The sequence below is a fragment of the Diabrotica virgifera genome, chromosome 3, assembly GCF_917563875.1.
Source record: "Diabrotica virgifera virgifera chromosome 3, PGI_DIABVI_V3a".
NCBI lineage: Eukaryota > Metazoa > Arthropoda > Insecta > Coleoptera > Chrysomelidae > Diabrotica > Diabrotica virgifera.
Genome location: NC_065445.1, coordinates 199,158,777 through 199,176,645, shown reverse-complemented (window position 1 = coordinate 199,176,645; position 17,869 = coordinate 199,158,777). Strand labels below are relative to the sequence as shown.

Genomic DNA, 17,869 nt, shown 5'->3' with positions numbered 1-17,869 from the left:
AGTTATATGCGTTAACAACTATCCATGTTTTTTATCAATAAATCCTCATAGTAGGGGAGGAAAGTGTGCTAAATTTGCAGTTACTCGAGCGTTATGGGGACATATTGGATTGTGAAGAGTATGTGCTAAACCCAGAAAAAGGTTAAGTTAAGTTTTCCGTATAGTGGGGGACTTTTCATTTTTTAATTTAATTTTCCATTTGAAACAATCGTTTTTTTTTTCGATTATAGCGCGATCTATCCATAATTCGAAAAAATGTGTCGATAAAAGTTACTTATTTTTGAGTAAAGAATCCAAATCTGCAATAAAAATTGGGGGATCCTATTTAATATTTTAAATTAAATCCCCCACCCCACCTCCGTGGGGGCTCGTGTTTGGTGCCATTCGATAGATTTTTCAAAAATATTGAATAGGTACGTGTATTTTGCAGTTGTTCATTTTTCGCCGATGTTGTATATAAAATTTGTAAAAAAACATGCAAAAATAAATACTGAATATTACATACTGATTCAAATACACGTGCGCTTAGCGTTTGACATTAAAACCCCCCGCGAAGCTAGTTCAGCTGAAATCCACGAGAGGTCATCATTGTGACATCGCTTAGTAATTTATTTATTTAATACATCTATTGAATTACTTTAGGCTTGTTTATTAAACTAAGCAGATAATGATGTTAGGGGAACCCAAGCGGGGATTTTTGCAGTTACTCGAGCGCGTCAGATTATCACATGGGGAGACACCTTGTACCTTGTAAAAATGTACCTATACCATATATTGGTTCTTAACACCGGGGAATTCATTAAGGGGGGACCGAGAAAAAAAATCTATTCTTAGAAAAACTCGAAATCGTCATGTTAAGATAAGGTAAGTTAAGTACATGCAAAATAGTGTATATTTCAAAAATCTGACGATTTGAGCGGGGCGTAAGAAAATGGGCGAGTCACAAAGTGTCCCACGATTGGTGGAAATGGAAAATTAAATTAAAATATGGAGAGTCCCACAGTTTATGGAAAACTTAATTTAACTTTTTTTGGTTTTAGCACCCATTCTTCACAATCCAATAGGTCCCCATAACGCTGGAGTAACTGCAAATTTAGCATACTTTCCTCCCCTACTATGAGGTTTTATTGATGAAAAACATGGCTAGTTGTTAAAACCCATAACTTTTTTATTTTTCAACGTAAGCAAATAAATCAAAAAAGAAAATGTTAAGAAAGCCTAAGGCTATAATTGAGTTTTAATTTCAATATTTTATGTAGGCCAGAATATTCCACAGGGTGTTCCGAACTTGAGAAAAAAACACAGTATGATTGTTTCACCCGGTATAAAATGAGATTTACCTGTCTAGCAACAATATTATTACACCGATATTCTTAAATAATAAGGCTATAACATACTAAAAAAATCACTAAAATCGGATAACAGGTTTAGGAAATTCGAGACATCAAACATGTCCCATTTTTAAGGTGTTCCGCTAATTTTGCCGGTGTGTGTATTATACTTTAAAGAAATTTTGGAGTATCGGCAACACTGTAGTCTGGACAAAATTAAGAAGCTCCTTTAAAATTGATGTTGCCATGTTGATGATTTTAACGAGATATTAAGAATTTACTTTAATGTTAAAACAAGTTTAAACATTGAATGTTCAAATTTTAAGTAATAAAAAACCAAATTGTGATGGTCACATCCATTACTTATATATTTCGTTTCAATTCAACAACAAAAGAACACTATTAGTTAGTTCTTCCCTACTCTGCCTAACGTTAAATTGGCATCGTATTTTATGATGGCAACACAGCGGAACACCTGTGTCTCTACAAACAAAATTTGTCCATCCAACAGTGACGGAGTTGTAACTGGAAGGTTAGGTTATATTTTGCTACTATATAAATAATTAATCGAATTAAAAAACAACGATTTGCACGTTCAATGTGAACTCGTTTCAAAAAAGAATATACTGGAATGACTGATAATGCAATTGTTTCGAGAGTTCAGGAATTAACAAAAATCGGGTATAAGACGATCTATAAAATTGTTAAATTAGGAACTGTTACATATCATTCCTTAAAACGAAAGCAGCAAAATAAAAAATTGGGTATGGTTGACACTGTTGCAAAGGACGTTTATCAATGTTTATAAGACAGTTTATAACTTATTAGTTTATTACAAAGAAAATAGGTAGATAGTCCATATTGTGAGGACGTTTCAATCTGAAAAAATTTATAATTAGATTTCTTTGCAGATTCCTGTTCAAAAATATCCCTTTAAATAAATCTGAATGGCGCCGAGCTAATTTTTTGTGCAGAATTTGTTTAAACAATTTTTAAACAAATTTAAAACATCACCATTTTTGCTCCAAAACATATTTTTTAATTTTTTAGTCATTCTAAACAAGACAGGTACCTTGTCATTTTTCTCAACAGTTGATAGTTTTCGAGTTATAGGCGAATCAAGTTATAGGCGATCTGAAAAATGCGAATATACGCATTTTAGAGGCTTAAAAACTCCTATTTAAATTATTATTTTTGAAGTTGTCAAGAGCTTAAATTGAAGTTTAAATATTCATTTTCAAGATTCTGAATAGTAATCGGGTCTAACTTCAATTTAGGCGAATAGATTTAGTGTCCGCAGTCATATAAACCCAAATAAACAAAACAACTTCAATTTAGACTGTTGTTCTTTAAATGTTAATTATGCGTGCCCATCCGATTTTATGCCGCATACTATTTCAAAAATCTCTTACTTTGCTCTTAAAAATATATTTTAAGGTTTTGTAGGCCATTCTAAACACAAAATATTTATTTTCATTTTTCTGAGAAGCTCATAAGAGTTTTCTGAAATGGTATACGGCATAAAAATCAGATGGACGCTCATAATAACCAATTCAAAAACAATGGTATAAATTAAAGTTAGACCCTATTTCTCTTCAGAATCTTGAAAATGAATGTTTAAAATTCAATTTAAGCACACGATAACCTCAAAAACTATAACTTACATATGAGTTTTCAAGCCTCGAAAATGCAAATTTTTGCATTTTCCAGATTTCAAATCTCTTACAACTCGAAAACTATTAACATCTTATAAAATTACAAGAAACCTTTTTTGTTTAGAATGACACACAAAATAAACAAAAAAATGTTTTTCAGAACAAAGCAAAATACTTTGAAATAGTATATATAAAATAGAATAAAATAGTATATATAAAAGAGATTTTTGAAATAGTATACAGCATACGGCATAAAAATCGGATGAATGCGCATAATTAACAATTAAAAAACAACGGTCTAAATCGAAGTTAGATCCGATTACTGTTCAGAATCTTCAAAATAAATATTTAAACTTCAATTTAAGCTTTTGACAACCTCAAAGATAATAATTTTAATATAAGTTTTAAGCCTCCAAAATGCATATTTTCGCATTTTTCAGATATTAAATCGTCTATAACTCAAAAACTATTAACTTTTGAGAAAAATGACAAAGTACCTTTCTTATTTAGAGTCACTCAAAAACCTAAAAAAATATTTTTTGGGGCACAAAAGGTGATATTTTGAATTTGTTTAAAAAGTTGTTTAAACAATTTCTGCCCAAAAATTGAGAGATTTTCCTGAATATAATTATGCAAAAATTAATAAAAATTATATGAATTTTCATGAAATATGCGTTTGATGAACTGATCCTTTTTCTTAATTTCCACGCCAATGGTCGGCATTGGCATCAAAGAATCTCAAAAGCCGACACTTGGCAAACTGACTTTGGAAAAAGAATACAGAAGCATTAACGTCCAAGGTTATGCTATTTTAGAAATGAAATAATTGGTAACATTAACTTTTTTTACACCAATGTATATTTTATTTGGGTATTTCGCCACATTTTTTGAAGTAGGGCTTTAAATTAGTTATTGTCTATTTATTATTTAGTGGCGATATATTTCAATTTTTAAAATTTTCTGAAGTTATAATTATTTAGGCACGAGGGTGAATTTTTATATTCCCTGGTGCATGCGCACACTGACAGTATGGAATTAGTCGCTAATTCTTTATGTAGCACAAATAAGGCGTGTGTGAAAAGAATATATTATTAGTGTTTTTAGTAAATATATTTATTATAATTTTTGTGTCTTTGGATTTGTCTTCCTCAGGAATAAGATATTTTATAATAATAGTAAGTATATTTAAAGTATTTTTGTATACTTCACTTGGTCTATTAAATTTGTCAGTATGTATAAGAAATCTTGTAACCTGTCAAAGCAAGGGGAGTATAGCTCAGTGGTAGAGCGTGTGACCGGAGATCAAGAGGTCCCCGGTTCAAATCCCCGTGTGTTTTCTAATTTTTTTTTATTTTTCTTATTGTTTTAGTAAAAATTTTTGGAAAGTAGTAAGTAAAAATTAGTTTAATCTTTAAATAAAATACAAATAACCTGTTAAAAGTATATTTACTTCATTGAAATCATATAATAGAAGTATAACTTCTTACGTGCGTACAAAGTACACACACATTCTTTTTTTTTTCACTTTCTGTTGGTTCGGATTTGCCGAACGTTTGGATTACCGGGATTCGGATTTGTGGGGTTCTACTGTATTTAACAATTTTTAGCAATGTGGCTGTTTTTCAGTTATTCTTTTATTTTTTTTATGTAATTATGTTTATTTACAATCTACAGCATTAAAAGAGTATTAAGTAAATTTGTTCCATGTTTTTGGGCATGAAGAAGAGACTTCCAATGATGTCTCATCTTATTCTATTTATGTTTAAGTTTTAAAATAGGTCTTGAGGCCAGGTTCTATCTAGTCTCCTTGTGGCAGGGCCATTATGAAATAATTCCCTTACTAACTCATTTTCATGGTGAATGGTACGCTCATTTTGTGACTCTGTGGCTCAATGGATTTTTTCTCTGATGAAAGATATATTTAAGTCTTCGTGAAGTGTTTGGTTACCAACCTACCATGGTGCATCCACTATTGATCTTAGAACTTTAGACTGAAATTTTTGGATGATATTCAGTGATGTTGACTTTGCACAGTCCCAGAGGTGTAGTCCATAGTACCAAATAGGTTTGAGTATTGCTGTGTACAGAAGAATTTTGTTTTGGATGTTGAGTTTTGATCTGCGCCCAAGGAGCCAATACATTTGCCGGAATATTATTATTCTTTTATGAGATACTTTTATTCATCATGAGCTTTCTTACTTCTTAGTGAAGTTTTCATCATGAAGACAATTTATTGGTTATGTTATTGAGTTTCCCATATTTTCTTAAACAGAAACTTGCAAAACAAATAAATGCCCCAAATATGGTTATTATTGTAAAAAAATGTTGATACTAGTGCAATTTACTGAAACTATATTTAAACAGTTAACTATTGATAAACAGTTAACTATTCCAATTTAATTAATTAACAAATATACTAAAATATATAATAAACTGTCTAAAACGAACATAAATAAAACACTTTTTTTACAAAATGATAAATGTAAAAACCAAATAATTGGGAAGAAAATATTTTGTTTAATATAGAGTTAGTTGAAAATGGATATTTTATATAACAACTACAGCATAAATACATTGAATTTGTGGTCCTATAACAGAAAAATTGATACCATAGGAATACTTACATGTGTGCAAACATTCAATGATTGTACATGCATCAACAAAGTAACCATCACATATTTTGCAAGTTATATAGGTATTGAGGTCAGTTATAGGTATCTTTGTGGATCCTTGCATGATCCCAGAGTTATTTATCACGTCGTTTCATATTCTGACCTTTTGGAAACCCATATCATCACTGGTATTGCCCATATTGGTCATGAGTACTTGACCTAAAAAGATTTAAAGGGGTCAGGCCTACAAAAAACCTAGAAACGTAATTTCTAAGTCGAAATAGTACTTACTGGCGTAGAAACGATTCTAATTCCTGATTTTTAATAAATATTATTGTTTACTTCTAAAATAAATGTTTGACAGACCAACCTTGAGCAGATTTGACAGATAGAGGTAAAAATGGCGTCATCGCACATTAACTCGCAAATTCGTCAAATTTTATTACGACTGTTTAAAAAATTCTACTTAATTGGTCAAAAGATACTTTTTTCTATGAGTTGCCAAAATTATTTGATTTTCAGTTATCTTGGTTTAGCGTTTTCTGTTGACAACTGCCACAAAGTCAAACGCACTACTTCTCGTAATACCAACTTAATTTTAATATGCAAATTTGCAATTTCTTCTTTTTTGCAATAGGTATGAATTTGCGTTTACCGTCTAATTACACTATATGTAAATAAATAAAATTATTAACCGTAAATTATAAGAATATAAAAGTCAGTTGAAGTAGGTTAATAATTAAATGAAATTTGTGATTATTATACAAAAAATCTCTCCTATAATACAAAAAACCATATAAAAATGTTAATAACTATATGACAGGACATCTATTGGTTACATTTAACCTTAATTGTTCTAAATCAGAATCAGAGAGACAAAAATGTGTATTTAAATTTAAACAAATTAAAATATTATTATTATTTCGTTTTAATAATAATAACGAACTGCACTGACATTACGAATGACGAATATACCCGAAGATTTCAAAGTCGTCAATCAACCCCCTCTTTCCTTGTCTAAAGCCGAACGCAAACGACTCGTCTACTTGGCGAATAATCGTTACTTGTGTATACTTGCCATGTCGTGTACAATTATTGTACTAATTTACAAATACATACTATTATTAATAATAATCAAGTATATTCAAATGGGAAATAAGCCACAATTTTACCTAAAAATGATTTTATTAACGTTTCGACGCCCAAGTCGGGTGTCGTTGTCAAAATACAAAATAATACTAAATAAATAAAAATGTTGTTGCTTAGTAAACAATTCTTCTAATAATTTATTTAATCTGACTCATTTATATCGGCAATTCAGACACGTATTATACATTTTAAAGTAGACGACTTTAATAATAATATAAATAATAGCTTCAGAACAACATTATTAATAATAATTAAGCATACATTGTCAAATAATTGTTGTCAAATAAATACAACAATTATTGTTGTAGTAGTAACAGTAACCCACTCATACGACATGGCAAGTATACACAGGTAACGATTAATTCGCCAAGTACACAAGCCGTGTGAGTTCGACTTAAGAAGCAACCTAACTGTCACTCTGTTGTCACTGTCAGTGTAAGTGTCAACTGTCAACATAATTTATAATTTTTTCATAACCTTGTTTGCTTTCTTCTTAAATGAAAATAAAATGGTAGACGAAGGCACTAGGAAAACATTAAGTAATATCCCATTATTAAAAACAAAAGCCGGCCCAAGAGATAAAGAACTATGGATACAAAGGTTAAAGGAAGAATACCAATCTCTGATTAAAGTAAATCATCAAATTCATTGTTTAATTCATGAACATTTTCTAACATATGTTTTTCTAGTATGTCCAAAATAACAAAGCAGCAGATAATGATTGGTTTAGGCTAGAATCTAACAAAGAGGGAACAAAGTGGTTCGGAAAGTGTTGGTTCATCCACGAACTGTTAAAATATGAGTTTGATGTGGAATTTGATGTAAGTAAAAGAGGTACTATCTATTATATCAATGGTTTAAAGCACACCTATTGTATGTCCATTTTTTTTTCTATTATTGAGTTTTTGCATTGTACCTTGATGACCTCCAACAGTCTATCATCCTGCACAGACATTGCATGTCCTAATGCGTTTGGTGTGGTATAAATGACATTTCCAAACTGTGTGCTGTAGCGCTGTGCTACAGGAGCGTAAACATTCAAAATCAATTTTCTCAAAAAGTACATGCACGGATATAAAATAAGTTTGCTTTAAGCCATAAATATGTATTTTTATCTATTTAATAAATCGGTTTTAGATTCCCATCGGATACCCCACAACTGCCCCAGAAATAGCCCTTCCAGAACTTGACGGCAAGACTGCTAAAATGTATAGAGGTGGTAAAATTTGTCTTAGTGATCATTTCAAACCATTATGGGCTAGGAATGTACCTAAATTTGGAATCGGTCATGCCATGGCTTTGGGGGTAAGGAAAATTAACTACTGAGTTTATAAATTTGAACTATTGGTTCTAATAACATTTTTTATTAATAGGCTATTCATTATGTATTTTAGAAAGGAACTACAACATTAACGGGATTTTATTGTTTTATATAGTCAATGAACTAAATTTAATGAAAATACTCTAAATATGAAAAAACTGTGGAATGCTACCATTTAAAGGGGTGCGTTTTTGAGAAAGGGGTGAATTAATCCCTAGGCACAGGGCGAATTAGGGTGAGTTCTATGCACTTTTGGTGCAAACACATCTACATGAAAATTATCCCAGGTTAAATGTACTATCGAAATATCACATTTTAAAGTCAAAAATACTTTTTTTACAAAAATATATTCAAAAGAAAAGCAAGAAAAAACCACGAAAGATAGCAATGTTGTTTTTGCCTCATAACCTTTTTCCACAGGGATATAGGTATAGGCATTGCTTCACAGAAAAAAATCTTCCATCCTTCCTCTTTAAAATGGCGTTTGTTAAAAGTCCCTGTAATTTATAGTTTCCAAAATATGATTTTTCAAATTTCCGAGTCCCTTTTTTTGCTTCAGAAATTGGCAGCTGCTTAGTGTACAATTTAGGAATGGTCAGAATTTTTAAAACATCCTCTTTAACGTTTCTCTTGCTAAGAAGGGTTCGTTTAAAATTAACATGTGTATACTTTTATAGTTATCTACAAAATTAAATTTATATTGAATAATGTTGGCAACTATTTTTGATACCTAAAACAATTCACATTTAACCAATTAACAATATTTCCTTCAAAGTCCTTGTTTTTATTTATTATTATCTTCTGAGCCAGTTTTTTTCAAATCTAAAAATTCCTTATGTTAAATTTTTCTTGTTTTCTAAGCAGATTTATCACATTTTCTGTTTTTTTTTGCCATTCTAAAGATATTCTCGTATGCATGTACACTAAAAATATCTATTTTGTGCTTGGCGCTTTCGATGGCACTATGCATAGTATCCACTTACATGTAGGAATACCCACTATCCATAAAGACATCAAGGGTTGGATATCATTGAACAGTATGAAGCAATGCAGCAGCTATTTAACGATTCGATTTTGGCCACCGAACGTATCAGAAAGAATATAGTTAAATGCATCACATTTTTCTATTCTCTGTTAATGATTGTGTATAAAGTGACAAACAGGTGCCAATTTCACAGCTACCTCTTTTTCCATTTACTTCTGTCCAAAAATAACAAAATGCGTTATTGGGGGGAGCAGCTTCATAAATTGTAAAAGTGTATACCTAAGTTTGGTTTCCGTAAATAATAAAGCAAACTAATTTCAGATGTTGGAATTTGTAACACACTTTGCATGTCACAGGATATGGATATGAAACCACTGTCACCAGTTGCTCTCTGTTTGTCGGCTTCTTTTTCGTTCATTGCTGCATCTTTTCTTTCTAAATGCATCTGATACTTTTGTTCCAGCTTTGTCTTTTCCTCTGGAAAGCCTATTCATATTCACTGCAAGTCATACATTGATCTTTCTTTGGTTTGAAAAATGAAAAATTGTATTCATTACAGAAGATTCGTCTGTAATAGTCCACAGTAAATCGTCCTTTTTGGAAGATTATTACAAAAGTTTTAAAAATGGTCTTAACTGCTTCGTTTGAGCGAGTCTACCACTTTCTGACAAATTTCAGGGTGCAGGTTGGACACGTTTCAGGCTAAAGAAACACGGCTGTAAATTTGTCGGACAAGAGATCGACAATATTTATTAATTAAATATAAGTACTTTAAATTGAAAATTAAGAGTTTTGTAATAACAAAATTGTAGAATCCGGCACCCGCAAGATGTCACTGTCGCGCGGTAGTTTTGTTATTACAAAACTCTAAATTTTCAATTTAAAGTATGTACTTATATTTAATTAATAAAGATTGTCAATCTCTTCATCGACAAATCTACAATTTCCTTCTCAAATGTTTTAACGTTGGCAAATATTTTGTCAATACGTTTCATAATGAAGATTTCGTTTCAACATCTGGGACTGGGATACAACTGACCCATCAATCACCACACATAAAGCGAGGAAGCAATATTTTGCAAGCTAAAACTTGTACTAAATCTTTTTTAACGGGAGTTTTAAAACAAAATTTAACCAGTAAAATCCACTATGTCAAATAATTGCCTTCGCAAAATCCACTAAGTCACTTAATGGATTTTGCCTGAACAAAAATTCATTGGAAAGACTTTGTGAATGTAGAATTTTATTGTTTTATGTTGTCAAGAGTGAGAAAATACTTACTGGATTTTGCTAGCACATAAACTAAACAAATTACAATATCAATACGTAATTAAGTCAAAAATGACAAAAACTGACTTAGTGTATTTTGCTTGTAACCCGACGATATATTTTTTGAAAATTTTATACTTTTAATGATTTTTGATATATATTACGATAATTTTTAAATGTCTCATTATAACTTTTTTTATTGTATATTTAGGTATATAATATAGTGCACTAACTATTGTGTAACCGTACAAACTATGGTTCAAGTTCCTATCTCTTTAAAACTATTAAATTAGCAAACACATTATCTCCGCATGTTGATTTCTTTATGAACGACTTTACTGCGTTTTCCACACAATTACATTTATATTTAACTTAATGTTTTAATTTCAGGATTGATTTGTCAATTACTGTTATTGTCCTCGTTCTAAGATAAGTTGTATTTGTCAATTGCAAATTGTTTTAGATATTTAGATTTTATTACTTTATATTATAGGACTAGCTCTCAATTATTGTTAAATGAGAGCAAGTAATTTTATTATTGTTTATTGTGTATTTACCAATTTTGTACTAGATCTTATTTTGAATTGTTGTTCTAGTTTATATGACATTTTAATTATCTTATGTACTAAGGACTTCGGTGCGTCAATAAATAAAATAAAAAAGAAAGCTTATTTTCCTTACTTTAAAATGGGGTACTGTAAAAAATTGTATGACTATTTTTAAACAAGATATTCTTTTTCAAAGTGTGACATATACACATGCAATAGGTCCCACTAAGTTGGAACCATACGGAAAACTTTTTTAGTATTAACTTTATGAAAAAAAGGTATTCTTTATAAAATGCTCTGTAGTCTAAAACCTAAGATGCAATCATCAGATATAAAATGTTATCAATAGTGTACGAAGTGTTAAAAATATGAATTTCGCTCAAGAGTAAAGTACCTTTATATTTCAGAATATCGAAAAGTGTTATTAAGAAAAGTTATTTTGAATTAAAATTTATGTTATAATATGCAATTATATTCTTCTAATTGAAAAAAATAAAAAAAATTCTCAAATTACGGATACCCTTGGTGGATATCCTATGGATATCTTGTTTAAAAATAGTCCTAGAATTTTTTGCAATACACCATTTTAAAGTAAAGAAACTATGTTTTTTTTATTTTGCAATGTATATACCTAAATGTACAAGAAAAAAGTCAAAATGAGAAATTTCAAAAATAATCATAAAAAGTATCAAAAATCATTAAAAGTATAAAACCTTGAAAAGGAGAACTTGCTTAAAACGAGCCGTATAATCTTATACAGTAGACCATTTTAAAGGTAATTGACTTCTCTTTCTACTACATGTACCATTGCATATACCTAGAGATATGTAGAAAAAAGTTACAGAACAATGTTTGCGAAATAATGGGGAAAATGGCCCAAAAATGCTGTGAGCGGCAAACTTTGAAAACTCCTATTTTGGAAATTATAAATCGTAGAGACCTCTACTAAACGTCATTTTAAAGAGCGAGGATGGAAGTTATTTTTCGCTGAAGCAACGCCTATACCTACAGTCCCTGCTCAATTTATTAGACTCACCCTAGAAATATAAGTTTTTTAATTTGAAACACCTTAAAAGTATGTTCAAAGTCATACGGAACTGCTGAGTGAGTTAAATAGCAATTATTTAATGTGCTGCATTATTCAGTTAAAAAGGGTAAAACTTTTTGTTTGAATTGTGAAAACTTGACTTGACTTGACAGATGGCAATAAAATGGGCTAAAAGGTTGCAATGACTCAACTTTTTTCAACTTTAGTTTTTTAGTTAAATTGATAATTGGTGTTCAATTTTCGTAAAATTTGCAGTGGTGAATGTTAATATTGTTCTATATTAATGGTAGTTTTTAATTTGTTTATTTTATTTTAACATATTGATAGAAATATGATAATTTCTAAAAGACGAATATCTTCGATTAGAATTTTTTCAAATGGGTGATTGTAAAACTCTTTCTGTTGAGCAAATCTCTTCTGTTACTGCTCTATTAGAAAATATCACATGTTGTCAAAGAGAAATAGTAAAAAATGTGGTGTATCTTAATCGTTGGTTCGAAGGTTAAGTCAAAAACCTAAAGAGAAATATCCTGTTACATCAATTTGGAGGGGTCGGTATGACAGAAAGATTTCACTCACCCCCAGAAGGCAACGACTTTTAAAGAATTTGGCTGTAAAACACAGAAGAGTCACCCATAGCAAGATAAGGAATAAATTGGAAGAATCAGAGTGTTCAGTATCGGAGTCCACTCTATGCCGAAATTTGTAGAGTATGGGATTCAAATGTCATAGGACAGTTTAGGAACCAACCTAACATTAAACTATCACCACAAATGCTCAAAAACCCTTAGTTTGGGCCAATTTGGATAAAGACTGTACAGTCATATAATACTTATGCAAATTGGCCGAAACTAAGCGTTTCTTGAGCATTTGTGGTGATGGTTTTGGTTCCATAACTGGCCTATGACATTTAAATCCCATACTGTACAAATTTCGGCGTACAGTGGAGTCCGATACTGAACACTCTGCTTCTTCCAATTTATTCCTTATATCGCTAAGGGTGACTCTTCTGAGTTTTACAGCCAAATTCTTTAAAATTCGTTGTCCTCTGGGGGTGACTGAAATCTTTCGGCCATACCGAATCCTCCATATCGATGTAACAGGATGTTTCTCTTTAGGTTTTTGACTCAACCTGCGAACTGACGATTAGGGTACACCAAACTTTTTTGCTATTTCTCTTTGACAACATGTGATATTTCCTAATAGAGCAGTAACAGAAGAGATTTGCTAACAGAAAGATCTTTACAATCACCCATAAGAAAAAATTCTAATCGAAGATATTCGTCTTTTAGAAATTATCATATTTCTCTTAATATTTTAAAATAAAATGAACAAATTAAAAACTACCATTAATATAGAACAATATTAACGCTCACTACTAAACATTTTAAGAAAATTGAACACCAATCACCAATTTAACGAAAAAAACTAAAGTTGAAAAAAGTTGAGTCACTGCACCCATTTAGCCCATTTTACTGCCACCTGTCAAGTTTTCCCAATTCAAACAAAAAGTTTTACCCTTTTTAACTGAATAATGTAGCACAATTATTAAGTAATTGCTATTTAACTCATTCAACAGTTCCGTATCACTTTGAACATAGGTACTTTTAAGGTGTTTCAAATTAAAAAACTCATATTTCTAGGGTGAGTCTAATAAATTGAGCAGGGACTGTATATCCCCGTGGAAAAAAGTTATGGGGCAGAAAACAACATTGCTTTCTTTCGTGTTTTTTTCTTGCTTTTCTTTTGGATATACTTTTGTAAAAAAAATAATTTTGACTTTAAAATGTGATATTTGGATAGTAAATTTAACCTGGAACAATTTTCCTGTAGACATCTTTGTACCAAAAGTGCATAGAACTCATCCTAATTCACCCTGTGCTTAGGGACTAATTCACCCGTTTCTCAAAAAAACGCACCCATTTAAATGGTAGCACTCCGCGGTTTTTTAAAATTTAGAGGTTCATTGACCATATGAGACAGTAAAATCCCGTTAACGTTGTAGTTCCTTTTAGCTCTCTTATTTTGAACATAATCAATAGCCTATAAGAATGTTTTGAAACTGTTTTCTTGTTGCATGTCTAATAATTTAAGTACAGTAGACTTATGATTATCCGAGTCTAGGTCATCCGAGCCCCTGGGTTAACCTAGGCAAAAGTCAGTTAAATCAAACCGATATTTTTGTGTACAACTGTTTATTAAGAATTTCTTAGTTTTGGTTTCATAATTCATTTTTCATAAGCTGATTTTTGTGAGTCTGAGAGAGCATATTACTGTGCAATATGAGTGGAAAGCGGAAGAGTAGTTGTATCTTTGGAAACAAAAGTGAATGCAATCAAAAGGTTGGATAAGACGAAGCAATAAAGAAGATTGCTTCAGATTTAGCTGTTGCAGAAGTAACTGTTGGTGATTGGAAGCGTAAGCAGAATGAAATAGAACAGTGGGTCAACCGAAATGTGAGTGGGTTGATGCGGAAGACAATATTCAAACAGTTCTTTGTTCTTGTAGTTCTCACAAATAAGAGGATTGGGCAGCCAGATAAATGGTCCAATACTCCAAGCAAAATCTATTATGAATTCCACATCCACAAGAAGGTTATGGATGGATGAGAAAACTGTTGTGCTAGTGAGGGATGGATTAACATATTAAAGAAGAAATATGACATCCAATAACTGAATATTTGCCGCGAAAAACTTTCTGCTGTTCAACTAAAATTGGATTTATTTAAAATTACAAGACATTATCCTTAAAAATAGACTGACTTCAGACCAAATATTTAACTGGTGAGAATCCTTAATTTTAAAGCGATAGTTATCGTTATTTATGTCTTTTTCTATAAGCACAACTAATCTCGGTGTTAACTGAGTTTTTTCCATATCCGAGGTAGTCATGGTCCCAATTACCTCGGATAATCGCAAGTCTACTGTTTTATGTTTATATATGGGATTAAGCCAGAATTATTGGTGTAATGAAAATTACATTTTAAATTAACCAAATATTTGACGTTTCAATTTTCACTCGAGAAATTGATCTCAAAAAAGTTCTTTGTTTTTCTAATTCTGGGAAGTTTTTATAACCTAGATTAGTTCTTTTTCTTCTTATTCTTTTTTTTGGGCTTTGACCTAGTTTAGGTATTAACCTAGATTTGGTGTAGGTATGTGTTTTCAAAACTTGACATATTTGGCTTAAATATTATGAGCCACGGAAAACGAAGATGAGGCAAGACAATGGATGAACCACGAAATACAAGAATGGATGGGTCAAGAGGACATAGTTAGAGCAATAAAAGCACAGAGAATTAGATGGTATGGACACATAATGAGAAGAGAGAAGAACAATCCGTTAAGAGTTATAACCGAATGGATACCACCAGGTACAAGAACCAGAGGCAGGCCCAAACTCAGATGGAGACAACAAGTGGAATAAGACTTAAGAAGTATGGAAATTAAAAATATAGGAAAGAAAATCAAAGAGAGAGAAGAATGGAGAAAGGTAGTGGAAACAGCGAAGTCACACCAGCAACTGTAAAACCAAACTCAGAATGGGATGATCCCCCACAAAAAGGATCTTAATGAGATCTGCTGAACTCATAATACACAAATATACCTTATATACAGAGATTTTAAAAAACCTAATTTATACAACCACATCTCTATGATGCTAATTTCACAAACAAATTCACACAAAAACAATTTTTTCAACCACACACTTGTTGTGACGCATAAGAGCTATTCTTTTTCTCATGATCATCTTTCAGTGCGTCACAGTTTTTCGATTTCTTTCTAACGCATTAAATTGTATGTGACAGAAAAAAACGCACGTCGGTGATTACATTCCATCGGTGACATTTATAACATTTATTCTAGTTATTCTAGTTGTCGATAGATGGCGCCATAATAAAAAAATAATTTTTTTTTAATTAGATAATAATATTACAAATATAATCTGTATAATTTATAAGACTATTCAAATCAAAGAAAATTCCATTTTATAAATGCAAGAAACATATTTGATTTGTCTTTATTCCAAATTGAAAATAAAATGTGACAACTGTCAGATTTAACTAAAATGTCATGTTAGAATAAATGTCATAAATGACTTACCCTTTTTCCTATCATTTGTTATGCACTGAAAAATGCTCATGAAAAGGACAATAGGTCAAATATGTTTTGAAAAGACATAAATGAAATCTAGGTTATAAAAACATAAAAAGTTCCCAGAATTAAAAAAATATTTTTGGAGAATGATTTCCGTAGTTGAAATCGAAACGTCAAACATTTAGTCAATTAACACGTTGATGGACAGTGCGTCAAATGTATAAGCAAGTGTTGTCACACTATGTGTATTTTACAAAGTAGAATAGGGAAAAATGCAACGTCTATAGACGTGTCACCTTACATGAATGGAAATTAGACGTTCATAGACGTTCTGTCCGTCAACGTGTTAAAAATGTAACTTTTAATTACACCAATAATTATGTCTCAAACCCATATAAACATAATACTTAAACTTTTTGTATTGTTTTTATCAAATTTTGCTATATAAAACTAGGTTTTTACAAACTGTATCTTATTTCAGCTTGGTCCATGGTTAGCTGTGGAAATTCCAGATTTAATAGCAAAAGGAGTGATATCTTACAAAGAAAAGACAAGTCAATGATCCATATAAATAAATTTATAGTTAAGAATAAGAGCAAAATAAATATTTTCCATTTTATGTTGTTGTGGTTTTCGTGGGTGTGTACAAAGTTTAGTTTGTAATTATCTTGAGGTTGGTAATAGAAAATATGCCAAACAGGTTAAAACTAAAAAAAACTACTCAGTCAGTGTTTCATGTTGAAGAATATACTAATTTTTTTATAGCAACTATACTTAACCCTCCCATTCTATTTAGAAATGATTTCGTAGCACTCATATTAAAAAGTAAATGATTACTTACATGTTAAAATAACCTTGGCATATGATGTTACTTAATTGATAATACAGTTGAACCCACTTATTGGAATAACCTTCGTGCCAAGCAAAAGTATTCCTATAAGCGGGATATTCTAATAACCTATCATTGGAGGCTAGTAAAAATGTTTCGGGACCTCAAATATATATTCCGTAAACCGGGATATTCCTTTATTAGGGGATTCTAAGAATCGGGTTCAACTGTAACTGAAATTCATTTAAAATTGGTTAACTTTTCATTTAATTGTTTAATAAATGTGAAATGTGTTTAAAATAATTCTCTATCTGTGTTTCTCTATGTGTTTATTATTCTATTTTTGTCTTTTTTTAATATAGGTATGTAATGAGATATATAGATTTTCTACCAATAAATATATATTATTACCGTATTTTAATCAATTTTGTATAAAAATTAAATTTTCAAATGAGAGAAGGCAACTATAAAACAGTTTACAATGGTTTTGGATACCAACTAAGCATCTATAACTTGCTTTGTCCACATACAGCATGCTTGGCACTGAGTAGTTTAACAATGTCACTGAAAGGTTGGATGAAAAAAGGCAAAAGTTTTAAAAAAAAATTAAATTTTGCGAAAATTCCTAAAATCTTGGCCTCATGATTGATTGTGATATTGCCATCTAGTGAAGGACAATGCACAACTAACTAATTGCTGATAGGTTGGTTTTAAAGTAATCTTAAAACACTTTTAGATATTTTGAAAAATTTAAGTAAATCTTTGAAAAGGAAATCTCTGCTAAAAGATATATCATTAAGGAAATACACTATGGAATTTAAAACTGAATATAAATAACAACTTTTTTACACTTTAATATACCTACCCTCAACCCACTGTGCTATATGGTATTATTTTGCCAAAAAAAAAAAATGGTACAATATTTCAAACAACTGGATGGCGATTTCAATATTGGAAGTTACCCATAAACCAAATTTATTGCTAAGAAAGGGGAATCTTAAGCTCGCTAATAAAGATAGGAATAA

The 17,869-nt window shown here is 30.7% G+C and overlaps 2 protein-coding genes across 2 annotated transcripts in view; one reads left to right on the top strand and one right to left on the bottom strand.

Moving 5' to 3' along the window:
- The window catches only part of LOC126882283 (polycomb group protein Psc-like), a 123,513-nt gene extending 117,336 nt beyond the window's left edge, over positions 1-6,177 (bottom strand). The window contains exons 1-2 of the mRNA XM_050647144.1: positions 5,890-6,177; positions 5,611-5,817 (exon numbers count right to left, since the gene is read on the bottom strand). Of these exons, the coding sequence (XP_050503101.1) occupies positions 5,611-5,722 (112 nt within the window). The 5' untranslated portion in view covers positions 5,723-5,817; positions 5,890-6,177. The remainder of the gene's footprint in view (positions 1-5,610; positions 5,818-5,889) is intronic.
- Positions 6,178-7,186: 1,009 nt separating this feature from the next.
- Positions 7,187-16,634, top strand: LOC126881507 (ubiquitin-fold modifier-conjugating enzyme 1). The gene is made up of 4 exons (XM_050645800.1): positions 7,187-7,378; positions 7,437-7,568; positions 7,885-8,052; positions 16,497-16,634. Exons 1-4 carry the CDS (start codon positions 7,256-7,258, stop codon positions 16,575-16,577), a joined length of 504 nt encoding a protein of 167 aa, XP_050501757.1. The 5' UTR covers positions 7,187-7,255; the 3' UTR covers positions 16,578-16,634.
- The last annotated feature ends 1,235 nt before the right edge of the window (positions 16,635-17,869 follow it).